This window comes from Cherax quadricarinatus, chromosome 8 (assembly GCF_038502225.1).
Source record: "Cherax quadricarinatus isolate ZL_2023a chromosome 8, ASM3850222v1, whole genome shotgun sequence".
In the NCBI taxonomy this organism is placed as follows: Eukaryota; Metazoa; Arthropoda; class Malacostraca; order Decapoda; family Parastacidae; genus Cherax; species Cherax quadricarinatus.
In genome coordinates this window covers 39609412-39624414 of record NC_091299.1, presented here as the reverse complement: position 1 = coordinate 39624414, position 15003 = coordinate 39609412, and the positions used below count along the sequence as shown (strand labels likewise).

General features: G+C 37.7%; 1 protein-coding gene across 1 annotated transcript in view; it reads right to left on the bottom strand.

Moving 5' to 3' along the window:
• Window positions 1-3114: 3114 nt before the first annotated feature.
• Window positions 3115-15003, bottom strand: part of LOC128685266 (uncharacterized) — a 245819-nt gene continuing 233930 nt past the window's right edge. The window contains exons 25-29 of the mRNA XM_070083031.1: window positions 8943-9140; window positions 8601-8783; window positions 7122-7301; window positions 6707-6822; window positions 3115-4821 (exon numbers count right to left, since the gene is read on the bottom strand). Coding sequence (XP_069939132.1) covers window positions 4663-4821; window positions 6707-6822; window positions 7122-7301; window positions 8601-8783; window positions 8943-9140 — 836 coding nt within the window. The 3' untranslated portion in view covers window positions 3115-4662. The remainder of the gene's footprint in view (window positions 4822-6706; window positions 6823-7121; window positions 7302-8600; window positions 8784-8942; window positions 9141-15003) is intronic.

Below are 15003 nucleotides of genomic sequence, written 5' to 3'. Positions count from 1 at the left end.
GAATTACATAGGATAACCCTGAAGAGACCAAAAATGTGACTTATTTCCATTGGAGTCCTTGTCAACCTACGACCGCAGGAACGTCTTCTCGTTGTGATATTCTTGATATTACTTCTCGCAATGTAACTCATATGATTTTCATGTTTTTATATGAGTTCCACTGTATAACTATTATTTATGAGGGTGCATAAAATATTTTAGGTTAAATTATGTTAGGTTTTATTTACTTAATTCGGGTTACTTTAAGTTTTGTTATATTAACTAGAATTACGTTGGGTTCTGTTACGTTCTCAAGTTGACTGTACATTTTTAACCATTAATTACAGTTAAAATCGCACCCACAGAGTCTGAAGTTAACTGTAATTTACCTTCTCCCTTTACTTTATCCTACCTTTGCTTTATTATCTTTTTGCTATATTCTACATTTATTTTGCTGCACCTTAGCATATTTCTGTCACATTCACTATTTCCTCGGATATTTTTTCAAAAAATTATTTTTCTATTAACTGGTTCTACTTACTGTAAAAGTGTTTTACCCTCACGGGTTTAGCGCATTTTAATAAAAAAAACTAATAAAGATAGGATCAGGTAGGCAAGATAGATGTCAAGGATGTAAGAAATGGTTCACGGAAGAAAGATAAGATCAGTGAGGAGAGATAGGGCTCAAGGAAGAAAAATGGAACGACCGATAGGGTCAGAGAAAGGATAGGGCCAGGAAGAAAAATGGAGTCAGGAGACAAGTCTGGGTTGAGAAAAAAAAGGTAAGGGTCAGGGAGAGAGATATAGGATCACGGAGAAAAGATCGGATCAGGGAGAGAAAATAGGGGTCAGGGATGTGAGGTAGTGGTCAGAGGAGTGAGACAAGGGTCATGGGAGTGAGAAGGGTAAAACAGGGAAAGGAATGCTAGGTAGTGGTCAGAGAAGTAAGACAGGGGTCAGGGAGATGAGGTAGGGGTCAGAGGGGTGAGACAGGGGTCATGGAGGAAAAATAGGGTGGGTAGGAAAGAATATTGAGTAGTAAAGTCTTCAATGATGGTCTTGAGTCACCATAGTGAGAACTACACATAATAATGAGTCATCAATTAGGGAACAGGTCAATAAAACAACATCGACATAATAGTGATCATGTATGTTACAGGTCAATAAAACAACACTGACATAATAATGATCCTCATGTATGTTGCTGGTCAATAAAACAATACTTACATAATTAGTTATCATGTATGTTACGGGTCAATAAAACATATTTCTATAATATTGTTTACAAAACATAAACTGTACACATAGGTAATGCAAAACAAAGTTTTTACAATGCAACAGCAATTTATATATAAAAAATACAGATAAATAATCATTAAGTTCTAATTTATTCTCATACACTCATTAAACATTATAAATATACACATATATCAATGAAAGAAAAATATACACTAGTTGATATTAGGAAAAAGACTCACATGAGCAGAAACAATGGAAAACTGTTGGTCTGTATAATTCCCTCTTCAACTGATGTCCCTTTCAGCAGATAGTATAATATGTACACACACACGTATATATATATATATATATATATATATATATATATATATATATATATATATATATATATATATATATATATATATATACAAACACTGATCTCTGGCTGAAGGAGACTCGAACCTACGAACCTTAGGACAAGGTACGCAGTGCTTTACCAATCTACCCACACTGGACAATACCTTGGCGTGTAGCTTGCGCTACACGTTTGATCCAAGGCAGCCAGCTTTCAGGGAGAAGGCTTACAGCTTTTCATCTCATCCCCTGCATGCATCAGCCTTACTAGACAATACCTTGGCGTGTAGCGCAAGCTACACGCCAAGGTATTGTCCAGTGTGGGTAGACTGGTAAAGCACTGCATACCTTGTCCTAAGGTTCGTAGGTTCGAGTCTCCTTCAGCCAGAGATCAGTGTTTGTGTATATTTCGCCTGCTCTCGCGAATTCCTTGTATATATATATATATATATATATATATATATATATATATATATATATATATATATATATATATATATATATATATATATATATATATATATGTCGTGCCGATTAGGTAAAACTGGTCAATTAGCAAGAACTCATTTATAATTAAGTCCTTTCTAAAAATTTTATCTTATACGTTTAAAAATATATTGTTTTCATTTATGTTAATGTAAAAATTAATAATTTCATACCAAAAGATTCTTACAAAACTTACCTAACCTTATTATAACAAGCGCAATTATCATGGGGGTTCGGTGGAGGATTAGGATATAATAAACAACCACGTTGGATTACTGGTAGCTAATGTTGAAGTATGGTGAAAAGAGAACCCAGAGCCTGGCCTTGTAGTGCGCTATCCGCCTTCCACTCCACTCTCTGAGTGACTCAGCCTGAGGTAAGGCAGTTCGAAAGGAGAGGGGACTCGTGACGTCATAGTCCGGGAGGCAGTGACTCACAAGCAACAGTAACGGTTATAACTGATATGCTACAGAACACAGCACTACTGACACAATTAATTTAGCCTAATCGAACAAAATATATTTTACATAAGTTTACAATAATTTAATAATAAACAAACAAATTGAAATATATACTTTTCGTTAGGTTCAGAATGATCTTTGTGAAATTATTGTATATATAGATTTTAGCTTGCTTTATTCGGAAAGAAGAGAGTTGACATTTAAGCGAAAATCGCAAGTTTTACCTACTGTACTTGTTAAAATGAGGTTAGGTAAGTTTTTTGAGGTTCTTTTGGTACAAAAATGATTAATTTTGACACTAACACAAATGAAAGAAATATATCTTTAAACGCATAAGAGAAAATTTTGGAAAGGACTTAATTTTAAATGAGTTTTTGCTAATTGACCAGTTTTACTTATTCAGCACAATATAAATATATATATATATATATATATATATATATATATATATATATATATATATATATATATATATATATATATATATATATATATATATATATATATATATATATATAATATATATATATATATATATATATATATATATATATATATATATATATATATATATATATATATATATATTCAGTTATTTATTCTGTATAGTGAAGAGACTGGGTGTCGTATAACTAGTGGAGACACGATAAACAATATATAATAACCCGTGTATAATAAATTTTAACTGGATGACAGGTCATCTTTTATTTGAGTTTGGACCTGAGAAAAGTTAAGTGTTCATAGGGATTTTCATTGAACAAAACGTAAAATATCGTCTTCCTTTTTCTTTTTGATAAGATGGAAATTTATTTGGAGCTAAAACGTGTGGATTCATCAATATGTTTGGTAAGGAGTTGTCTTCCCAATGAACATTATGGATTTCTTTACTAACCTTTTAAAAATGGGCTGAACTCTCCTAGACATAAGATCTGAAAGTTTTATGTGTTATTTTGAACTGTGATTGGCTGTAGTTTGCAAACCTTCATTTTACATCACAAAGATTCGTTCATTATAGCCAAAAAAATGTTAGTAAAGAAAGCAATAATATGAATAAGTTTTTAAACGTCTTCCGTAACTCAGATCGGATATCAGTTACAAAATACAAATACATGTAGCTGAATCCACACTTAGAATTTCCAGTTAAATTTCAACTTGTCTAAGGCTCAAGGGAACTTCGAAGTAATTTTGAGATTGGATTTAAAAAAAATCATTCAATCGCGTAAATTTTCTCAGATTTAAACCCGTGTAACCCAGTTAAAACTTAATGTACGTGTCACTGTACATATTGTTTGTAATGTCTCGTACAGTGACATAATACTCTCTCATCGTTATACATATTCCATGTGTCACCATCTTCTGTATATGCTAAGAGTTGAAGAGCAAAGTATATAGACCGCACAAATTAACTATTTTTTCCAAATTTTTGTCGCATGTTTTTATCTTCCTAAAACACACACACACACACACACACACACACACACACACACACACACACACATGCTTCACTTCAACACTACCGGCTTACAACGTCCACATTCATAATTCTTATCCACACTAGTATCATTCAGTTCACACAACTATTAGTACATCCACAACAGGACTCGCTCAAGCCCCAACTCCTTCCATGAAGAAAGACGAAGAAAAAAGACAAAGAGTTCACATAAGAGAACATGGTGTTAGTAAGACTTAGGTACATCAACTAGCTGTAGAAGAAAATATATATTAGTGATATAGCAGAATATATAGATAATAATTTTAAGTAATAACTTTTGAAAAATTATTTTATAATAAGCAGAGAATTTTGAACAAGAGATATTCTACTTTATAGTATCTGATATTTTAAATTGTATGAAAAGTCACACATATAGACTATATTACATGGATAAGTATATAGATAAACATTTATGTTACATATTATATGACTGAAGCTTTTTTTTATAATATTCAATATTATAACGTCTACTATTATGAGTGAAAGATATTAACATATATGAACACATGAAACAGATTATTAATTAATGCTAAGCAATTTCCAGGTATCTTCAGTGGTGAATCTATGTTAAAATTAAAGGATTAGTAGATAGAGAAATTAAAATATTGCATTAAAAATGTATTTATATACCACAATTTTTTTATCATATATAATTTCAGTATTTGAATTTTATTTCAAAATAGAATGAGATTCATAAATTTTTATTTCATTAACTAGTCTTACTGAATACTCATAAATATGCAAAAAGACAAATATCAACTTACAGTAGACACAGCCAGTGGTGTTCTCCCAGCCTTGGTTGGTGCAGTTGATGGTGGCGGAGTAGACCTGGGGAAAGTTTTCAACCAGAATGAGAGTCAGGCACAATGTGTAGCTATTCAATGTGTACAATTCTAATAGTTATGACAGTTATTGTTATTATAGTCAACGCTAAGCGCTAAGCCCACAAGGCTTATACAACTCTGCAAAGTTATGGCTTAAAACCCGTTATACAAATCTTTTTTTCCATTCATACTATCACATGTGATGTGTTTTACAATGAAGTAATGAAATCTGTCAGCATCAGCTAGGTGACTTCAGTATAGCAACGAGGATCTCTTCAGATATTTAGCTGTGAGAGCCCTTAGCGGTGAATGGCTCTTGTTCTAAGTAGTTGGACCTCTTCCACTTACCTCAGCTCAAATCTAAATGTCCCTAATCCATCTTTCGTTTTGTGTTAATTAGTTGGGATATTTTCCATTTCGTGAAATGCAGCTCCTAGATAGGAGTAAAGGAAATCACTATTGGCTCGGTTTTTATGTAGCTTTTGTTTGTATGCTATGGGGTTGTCTCACCACGTATAATGGATATTACGTAATTTTAAGATGTGTCAGATGAGCCTCAATTTACACAAGTTGTGGCTATCTGGTAGGGCCTTTGACGATGGTTAAAATATTTAAAGTGGAATTTGTCGCCGTTCCTCCTTGATGTTAGGTTGGGTTAGGTAAGATTTGACAGGAAACTGCACTAGTGTTTCCTGGCGCTGGTCTTAGTCATATGGTAACCCGCAGCTGTAACACAGTACTTTTAGGAGATTCTGAATAAAAGTTGTAAAGGTTGATAGAGAAGTTTAAGAGGGTGTGTACAAATTAAAAATCAACATAAAAAAAACAAGAACGTGATGAGAATAACGATAATTCTAGGCCATAGAATGCTGGAAATCAGATTGGAGAAAGGACAGATGGTAGAGGTGTCAGTAGATGAGTTTATGCAAGGCGAAATGAATCAGAGAAAAGGTGAAAGGGAAAGGTTGGTGCTGTATTGAGGCGTCTGTGTAGAGAGAAATATTTTCCAGTTAAGGCTATAACGTTAATGTACCAGAGTACAATGGTAGCAACACTTTTACATGGTTATAAAATATGGTGTTTAAAATGTTGCAGGAAGGAGGCTAGAGTCAATGTTGTCATATTTAAGATTAATGACGTTGTCTTAATATTATGCTGAGAACATGGATTGAAAGTTATAATTCAAAGGGCTTGAGGGTTTATTGATATAGTTTGGCCATTTACAAAGACTGAAAAAATAAGTTGACCAAGCAATATATAAATCTGGGGATGGGGTAAGGGTCGTTTCAAGAACGGGTTGGAGAGAGGGGTTGAAAGAGGTTTGGAATGATAGGCGTTTAGGCAACCAGCAGTATGTTCGGAATGATGAAAAAATTACTAAAGTGAAAATAAGAAATATAACCTGAATGTTTTCATGTGCTTACATACACATGTCCTCCGACGATGTGTGCGTAAGCACATGAAAACACTCAGGTTTTACTTCCTATTTTCACTGTGGTATTTTTTCATATTTGCAATCACGCGTTTTATTGTGATTTCTATCATCGGAATGAATAACGAAAATATGTTTTTTAATTGATATGCTCTTAAGAATAAGACAGCATTTCTGAACAGGTGCTGGGAAGTACAATGCCTTTAACTATGATTGATGGTATGGAATGATAAGATTCAAGAGTGACATTTTAGCTGTGATTTCCGCACATTTCTGGCAAGACAGCTCTTAAATGAATGATGGTGACTGTGTTTCCTTCTTTAGGTCAGTATGCCTTCTTGGGAGATTGTTGATGAGGCAAAAAATAATAAAATAAGGAAAGATGATAAAACATGGATGAATAAGTAAACCAAGCAACACAGGTTGTAATGTACAATATCAGAGGTTATTATATTACCTTGGGGCTGAAGTGGTTGTGGGGTTTACACTTGGCAGTCACTTTCTTCCCCTCCAGCCACATCCCAGACTTCCAGGTGGTGGTGGCATTATTAACAACTGGCTCTCCTTCACACACTGCCACAGTTACACAATGTTTAGCGTGAGTTACAAAGGAATTTATATATGTTTTTCATAACAAAACATTGTGAAGGTATACTGACTATTTTGCACACCATATATTAAAGTAAGTTCTCTGATGTGTAAGTCATATATATCATCAGCTCACATTTATTTATTTACTTAATATCTTAATCAGTCACTTGGGTTTAATAATTTACATGTAAGTATAAATATGCTCATATGGTCACTTCAAAAAACACATTAATATAAGAAAACAGTACAAAAATAATACTGACATAGAGCATACAATTTACCTGTCAAACAGGGAAAATCAGTAAGCCAGCCATTTGAGGTACAACTGAAGCTTGTATTTGTGAAGCCGTCTTTAGTGAGGTGTTGGTCGGTACAGTTAGCAGCCAGACTTTCTCCCACCTTCCAAGCTTCATAGTCCCACATCCAGTTGGCGTTCTCATAATCAGGCTCCTCCACACACGCTGGTGGTTCAAGGTAAATAGGTAGTGTACAACAGGGGTTAGTACATCCTAAACTATGTAGTTGTGAGAGTAAATCCGGGATAGTACAAAGAACACAGGTGGGTGGTATAACATTGGTCAGGGTAAGGTACAATGCAGGTGGGTTCAAGTTACAACGCTGGTGTGTGCTAGGTACAACATGCGTGAATATTCGGTACAACGCGGTTGGTTTAAGGTACTACGAAGACATATGCATGTCACAATGGGGATGGGTTCAGGGTATAACACGAGTGGGTGCAGGGTACAAGAAGAGCGGGTGTATGCTACAACGCTGGCGGGTGGATGGTACAACACAGGTGGATGCAAGGTGAAGATGGAGTAGATCTGCAAAATCAAGATAACATGGTAGTCTGGTTTGGTTGCTGTGGGCTGACTCCACCTTGAAGACTACACGTGACCCAGAAGGGTGAGGGTCAATTAGAGGAAGCTTACAGGTAAAAAATGTGTTCTGGGGAAGATATAGAAGACATAGCCTCATAGTGCCCAACATCGAACTGGGTGATGGTTCCCTTTGATTTATTACAAGTCTAGTGCAGAATTTAGTTTCAGGTGTGGACTTGAGTGTTGTCATGTTTAAGGAGTATTGTTAGTCTAGTTTTGAACTTGACCCATTTATGTACAGGCTATTATATATCATTTTCAAGATAAAAGGAGTTTGTACCACTGAGATATCTTTAGAGCTATTAGATGACCATAATATACTATATTTTTTTTTAATTACTTGCACCTAGACATAAGAAACTTAAGAGATTTATTAACTTTACTTATTCCTTAAACTTAACTTCATTTTTTTTTTTGCATCTTCTTGTGATTGTCAATATCGTACTATTATCTTGGTCGTAGTTACTGTTAGGATAGCATAGATAAACTTAATAGAGGCAGGCGTGTGCAGAGGGTGTGTAAGGAGCAAGATGTGTAGACAGGAAGATGTATACAGGGTGGGGTGGGAGGAGTGTTATTCTCCATTGTTCCATAATGACAGATAAGGTTCAGAGAGGTGCGTGAAATGTAATTTTTTTTAATACTACGGCTCACTGTCGTTTCTGCACACTGAATTGTATTTTACATTAAATTGAAAGGCGGAAACAGTAAATAAAAAGTGGCTCAACATAAAAATATTTTTGTAGGCTCAACCTCAATGTTGGTTTATATATTAAACATGAATCACAACAATTTGACTTAAACATTAAGCATATAAAAATGTACATATACTAAGCATGTACGACATTAACGATATACATATTAATGTTGTTTCCTCACCTGCCTCACAGGCTGTTACATTCTGCCAGCCTTCCATTAAACACTCCACCAGCTGACTTTGGCTGGCATTAGGTATGAGGTAGAGACCCGGGAGACAAGTAGCGTTAACTGTCTCTCCTACGAGCCACACCTTTGTAGACACGTTAATATTGGCTCCTTCGACGTTGGGTTCGCCCTTGCACACTGAATCACAAATCATCACGAATCATAAATTCAGTTTCAGAACATATAAACGTACAGTTTAATTACGTTTGTAATTTTCACCAAATGATGTTTCAGGATATAATAATCACGAATTTATTTAAATATTTATATAATTACAAGACGAGTAAAAGATCTCACCTGCCTGACACCCAGTTTGGTTCTGCCATCCTTCATTAGTGCAAACGATGGGCAGCTCTGTTACATTTTCAGCCACAAACATGTAACCAGAGAAGCACTTGGCCATCACAGTGTTTCCATAAAGCCACGTCCGATTCTCCCAGGCAATGGTTGCGTTCTCGACCACAGGCTCGATACTGCACTTGTCAACTATGTTGGCTGCAATTTAAGGTCAACTTTATCTTACTATGAGGGTTATTTTGCAACAGTTCAATAGATGTATGTAGCTTGCTGCACATGTCTGACTCCTCCCACGAGTTTTCTCATAGTGCCTGTCAATCTTCTAGGTATCAAATATTCTAGGGATTTGAAAGCTGAAAGCTTGAAGGGTTGAAAAATAATCAGGAATAGAGTTGCACAGTGTGTGACGGTCAGTTATTAATTAGATGTACGAATAAAAAGCGAGATGTGAGCCATAGAAGCTAAGGACCCAAATGAGACATGATAAAAAAAACAGGAACATAATAAGATTCTGTATTGACGGATAATCGGTTTTACAATGAGCTAAGTCTTTTGATTTAAATTATTTTTTTATCATGCATACTGTAAATATGATGAGCTGTGAACTGGGTAGTGTGTATTACTTAAAGAACTGTGATTAATAATTATACTCATCAAACTGCATAATGTACATTACCCAATGAGCTGTTATATTTTTATTAAACAATATTTTATGATTTACTTGAGGGTGGAGTTTGATGATTTAACAACTAAGAATAATTAAAGCAAAATTTATTTTGCACCAATTAACAGCTTTAACATGTAAAATTATCTATATAAAAATAAGAGTGAATGAGATAGATAAATAGATAAAATATGACAGATAGATGGATAGATAAACAACGATATGTACAAGGGACGTAATTTGACATCGCCTAATCCTGTTAAACATATCTTAGATCAGTTTGAGATTAATTAACATTAAACTTAATATTTTTTCCTTATAGTCAAATTGAATTTCACTGATGTATTGCAAACACCAGTTTTCACTCTGTTTATTCGGCACGTCATACATACATCTATACTTAAACTCATAATTTCAACACGACTGAATAATTGCTCATTTTAATGAATAAAAATAGTTCCAGAAACGTTTCAAATTTTTAATAATCAAGTGCCGTTCATGCCATGGCTAGTTAAGTGTTATGAAAATTTTCCATTGTTAATATAATCCCTTCTCAATTACAATAGCTAATCTGAATGGCCCACCAGTGTTTTAACACTTTAAATTCATTCGGAAATGAGTGAGCCCGATTGAATTAGCAAATGAAATTGTTGACTATGCTGCAACAACAAATAGGACATTTATAGAAAACAGGGCTTCCTAATTATTATCATAAAAAAGAAGCGCTAAACTTACAAGGGTCATACAGCGCAGTAGGGCAGGGAAGGGTGCAAGGGATAGTGCAGGGGTAGAAGGTAGCAAGAGATTGAGGTAGAAAGCGCTGTGAGGAGTGCTAGAGGCATCATCTTCCAAGTTCGTGCAGTAAATCAGTTGCCGTCAAAAAGTCAACGAGAGAGTCTGGGTTAAAGGAGGGTCCATCAGCAAGAAGAGAAGATAAAGTATGGGTATTAGAGCGGTGACGACGTCGGAGGTAAATTCGTCATGCTCGTTGATAGAGTGGGCAGTCCAATGAAATATGGCTAACAGAAACTGGAACCTGACAATTCTCACAGAGTGGAACAGGGCACCTCTCCATGAGATACCTGTGAGTAAGACGAGTGTGGCCGATGCGAAGACAGGAGAGTGCAGTCTCACAAGCTCTACATTGATGACAAGAAGACAGTCAGAAACCTATACTTGGTTTAATAGAATGGAATTTGTTATGTTGCAGATCAGACGAACGCTGTTGCCAAGGGTTGCGAAGGTGGGTATAAATCACAGCAAAATAGTCTGTGAATATAACACCTCTATATGAAACCGGGAGGTCATGTACTGGTGGCCGTGCAGCATTGTCTGCTTGTTCATTGCTCTGTTCGTCAACATGGCCAGGGACTCAGCAAAAAACAATAAAGTTGGATACGAGAGAACCATGGGATGAGGTGAGACAAATTATCGCATAGATGCTACGAGGAATGCATACAATTCAGCTGTAAAAATGCAAGCTGAGGCTAATAAATACCCTCATACGACGCTGTTGCAAATTCGACACCATCAGAAGACTTGGAACAATCGGTGTACTCTGCGATGGCATGAAAATGAGATTGGAAGTGATTAAGAAAAAGAGAGCGAGAAACAACTATAGGTATTTGGGCTTTAGCAGATAAGAACAGACACTAACCGTCGTAACTTCTCAAGGGGAAGGGGAAAGTTAGATGCTACATGAACATAGAAAGGTGGCAACTGAAGAGAAGACAAGAGCGAATGTAGATGAAGAGAAATGGGACGGAGTAAACAGTGGCAGCGTACAAATAAGGAACTTCTACTAACATCCGTTACCATCCAATATATGGGAGGATTGCGGAGGTCATGAGAGCGAATTAAATAGCGGAGGCAATGAGCACCACGGCGATCGGTCAAAGATGAAATATTCGCTTTTGAATAGAGGCTTTCAACAGGTGAAGAGCGAAAAGCACCGAGGCATAAACGTAATTCCTGGTGATGGATGGGATCAAGGCTAGAAATAGTTGCTGGAGAGGCCGCTGAATACATCTGGCGGCCATAATCTAGTTTCTATAAAATAGGGCAGAATGTAGTCGAAGGAGGGTTCCACGATCATCTCCCATGAAAGATGAGCAATGATTTTAAGGAGGTTCAGTCGGCTATGACAAGTTGTGAGGTTTCCAGGATAACCGACGGTCAAACAGAAGGTAGAGGAACATGACAGTATCACTTTCTTGGATATGCAAACCATACAGGTTCAGTGGATTATCAAGGACGATAGAACGTCTAGTGAAAGTAATTTGGTGCGTTTTAGTAATAAAAAATTTAAACCCATGAGCAGTGGTCCATTTGGAAACATGGTTGATCGCATACTGGAGAGAAACTGCAATGAGGCGACAGTCAGCGCCTGCACAAACTATAGCAAAATTATCAACATTGAGTGATGACCAAATATTAGATGTGAGAATAGATGCCAGATCATTTATAGCAAAAAGAAAAAGTGTGGTGCTTAGGACACATCCCTGGGGGACACTCTCAACTTGGACAAAGTCCAGGGAAACCATATTATTAACCTAAACTCGGAAATGTCTCTCGGATAAGAAGTTCTTAAGGAAAAATGACAGGTTATCTCTGAGGCCTAAGGAGTGAGCTTGAGTCAACGTATTATATCTCCAAGTTGTGTCACATGCCTTCTCAAGATCAAAAAAAATGGTGATAACCGAGTGGTTATTGGCAAAGGTATAATGTACATATGTATGTAAACGGAGTAAGGGGTCACTAGTAGAACGGCCCCTAAGAAAGCCATATTGACTAGTGGAGAGACTATTGTGGATCTCTAAATACCAATCAAACGTCTATTTACCAGACTTTCCAACACCTTGAAACCGCAGTGGTAAGAGCAATGGGACGATAGAGGGAGGCACCAAGTCCCGAAGTATCTGGTTTATGAAAAAGTAGTAAACTGGCAGATTTCCACAGCTGAGGCAGAACTCCTCGCGACCAAATAAGATTAAAGAGATGTAAGAGGACCGCTAGGGTTAACAGACACAAATGCTGGAGCATACAGATATGAATGCCGTCGGGCCCAGCTGCCGATGATCGGCAAGCGGAGAGTGTTGTAAGACTCTTCTCCACTAGAAGAAAAGTCTAAGAGCTCACTCTCTGGCAGATCAGGAGGAAAGAAACGAGGGGCAGAGATGGAGCCCCTGGGAGGTACTAACAAGATGATGACCAAACTCGGTGGCAACGTCAAAAGGGTTAGCTATAACGACACTGGCATCCCAAAGGACGGAAGCCGGGTCAGGAGTATTTTTACCACTCAGTTCCCATACTTTTTTCCAGACTGCACTCATAGAGGAAGTCGAAGTGACGGTGGAAACAAAATCCCGCCAACAAGCGCGTTTAGCTTCCCGAATGACACGGCAGGCGGCTGCTGTCGTCTGCTTAAAATCAAGGAGGCGCTTTGTGGTCCTACTCATATCTCCCCCACACCGCGCTTCAAACGTATTGCACAAACACAGGCAGGAGACCACCAAGGCACGCACCTTTGAGAATGCCTGCCCGAGGTTTGGGGTAAGAATGTGAAGCTGGAGTTAAAACTGAGGTCGAAAAGAGGTGTAACAGCTCATCAATGCAGGATGAAAAAAAATCCTCACTAAAAGCAGTTTGACGTGATTAAAGGTCCAAATTGGCTTAGTCAAATTGCTAGCATGGGATGCGAGGTGGTGAGTACGCATGAGGGGTAAGGATGATTGGAAAATGATCCCTGTCATGCAAATCTGGGAGAACAGACCAGGTAAAGTCTAGTGCAGTTAAGGAAGAACAACCCGAGAAATCGATGCAAGAGAGAGAGAGAGAATGAGTGCAAGGAGGGGGAGAGAAGTGAGAAAATCCTCCAAGTCAGTTACTCGAGGTCACAGTGAGAATCCCCCAGAGGAAATGGTGAGCATTAAAATCGCCAAGTAACAGAAGGGATGGCGGTAAGGAAGAAACCAGAAATGCAACATCTGTGATAGATAATGCCCGAGAAGGCGAGAGATACAAAGAACAGATTGTATACCATTTATTCATGTGGATGCGGGCTGAAGTGTTTTGCAGCGACGTATGAACAAAGAGCCAATGATATAGAATACCGGAGTGTATAAATGCACTTTCATTAAAGGTTCCATTGGGAAAAGGATCTGATAAATATAATAAAACATAGCCCGAGATGGGATGGATAACCATGGAGTGTAATCTGGGTTCATTTAAACAAACACAAACAGGGGAAAACTGGGAGAGCAACACCTGAAGTTCACCCCGGTTACTTCTGCGGCCTCAGATATTCCACTATAAATAAGCCATGATTTGCGAAGAGAAGGACACAAAAAATTTGGAAGGTAGAGGTATCTACAGATCAGAAGGGTTAGAAAAGTCCACATGTGGAGGTAGTAGAAAACGAACAAGCAGCGAAGGGTTGTGCAGATGGAGAAGAGTGAAGAGGAGCGACAGGAGGTGGATCGGTGCCCATCAATGGTTTAGTCTCCGCAGTGTAGTTGGAGGTAGCTTCAGTTGTTTCAGAGGACAAGAACATTGTATGTGGAACATTTTTGGAGACAGAAGGAGGCTGAGTAAATATTGGGGAGACGACGGAATTTATCAACGTGGGGGAGACGAGAGGTTAAATGTAACTCGAGAAACTTGGAAAGGGACAGATGAAGGGACTGTACAAGAGAAAGGATGGACCTCCACATTCGCAACAGAACGAGTAAGAGGTAAACATCCAGGTATTGAGACTGGAAATGAAAGAGATTTACCCTTTGGGGATTTGTTGGACTTTGAAGAAGTAGAGGCGTGGGGTAGGAGCTGTTGTGCAGGGGAGACCGCAGGAATTGGGACTCCAAAGATTGGGGGTCTCTTGGTAAATCGAGAATAAGAAATACGGGGAAGTCTCAACTGGAGGCATAGATGAGAGACTGTCATGGTTTAAGCAAGCCTTCAGTCTTTTTGAGACAACGGATTTCATGTTCATTCGAGTAAACCTGGCAACGACGAGAATAAGATGGATGAGCTTGACAATTAAGGCAAGAGGGAGGTAGGCCACAAGATGTATTGGTATGGTCATCGGCACCACAGATTGGGCATTCAGTCATGGACCTGCAATGTTTTGCTGGATGGCCAAACCACCAGCAATTTCTACACTGTTGTGGTATAGGAATCACCTGTCGGATTTGTAAACGGTGTCCAGCAATATAAACCGAAGATGGAAGCTCACGGCAATCAAAAGTTAAGTGAGCTAAATTGCAGGGTTAGCGTCTCCGCCCACGGGCAGCCAGTACATTGGGAGATCTTGGAGCTCAAACTGTTCCAGAATGTCATCACCACATGTCTGGAAACTATGCTGAACAATGGTATGTGATAGAATGACAGTACTACTGC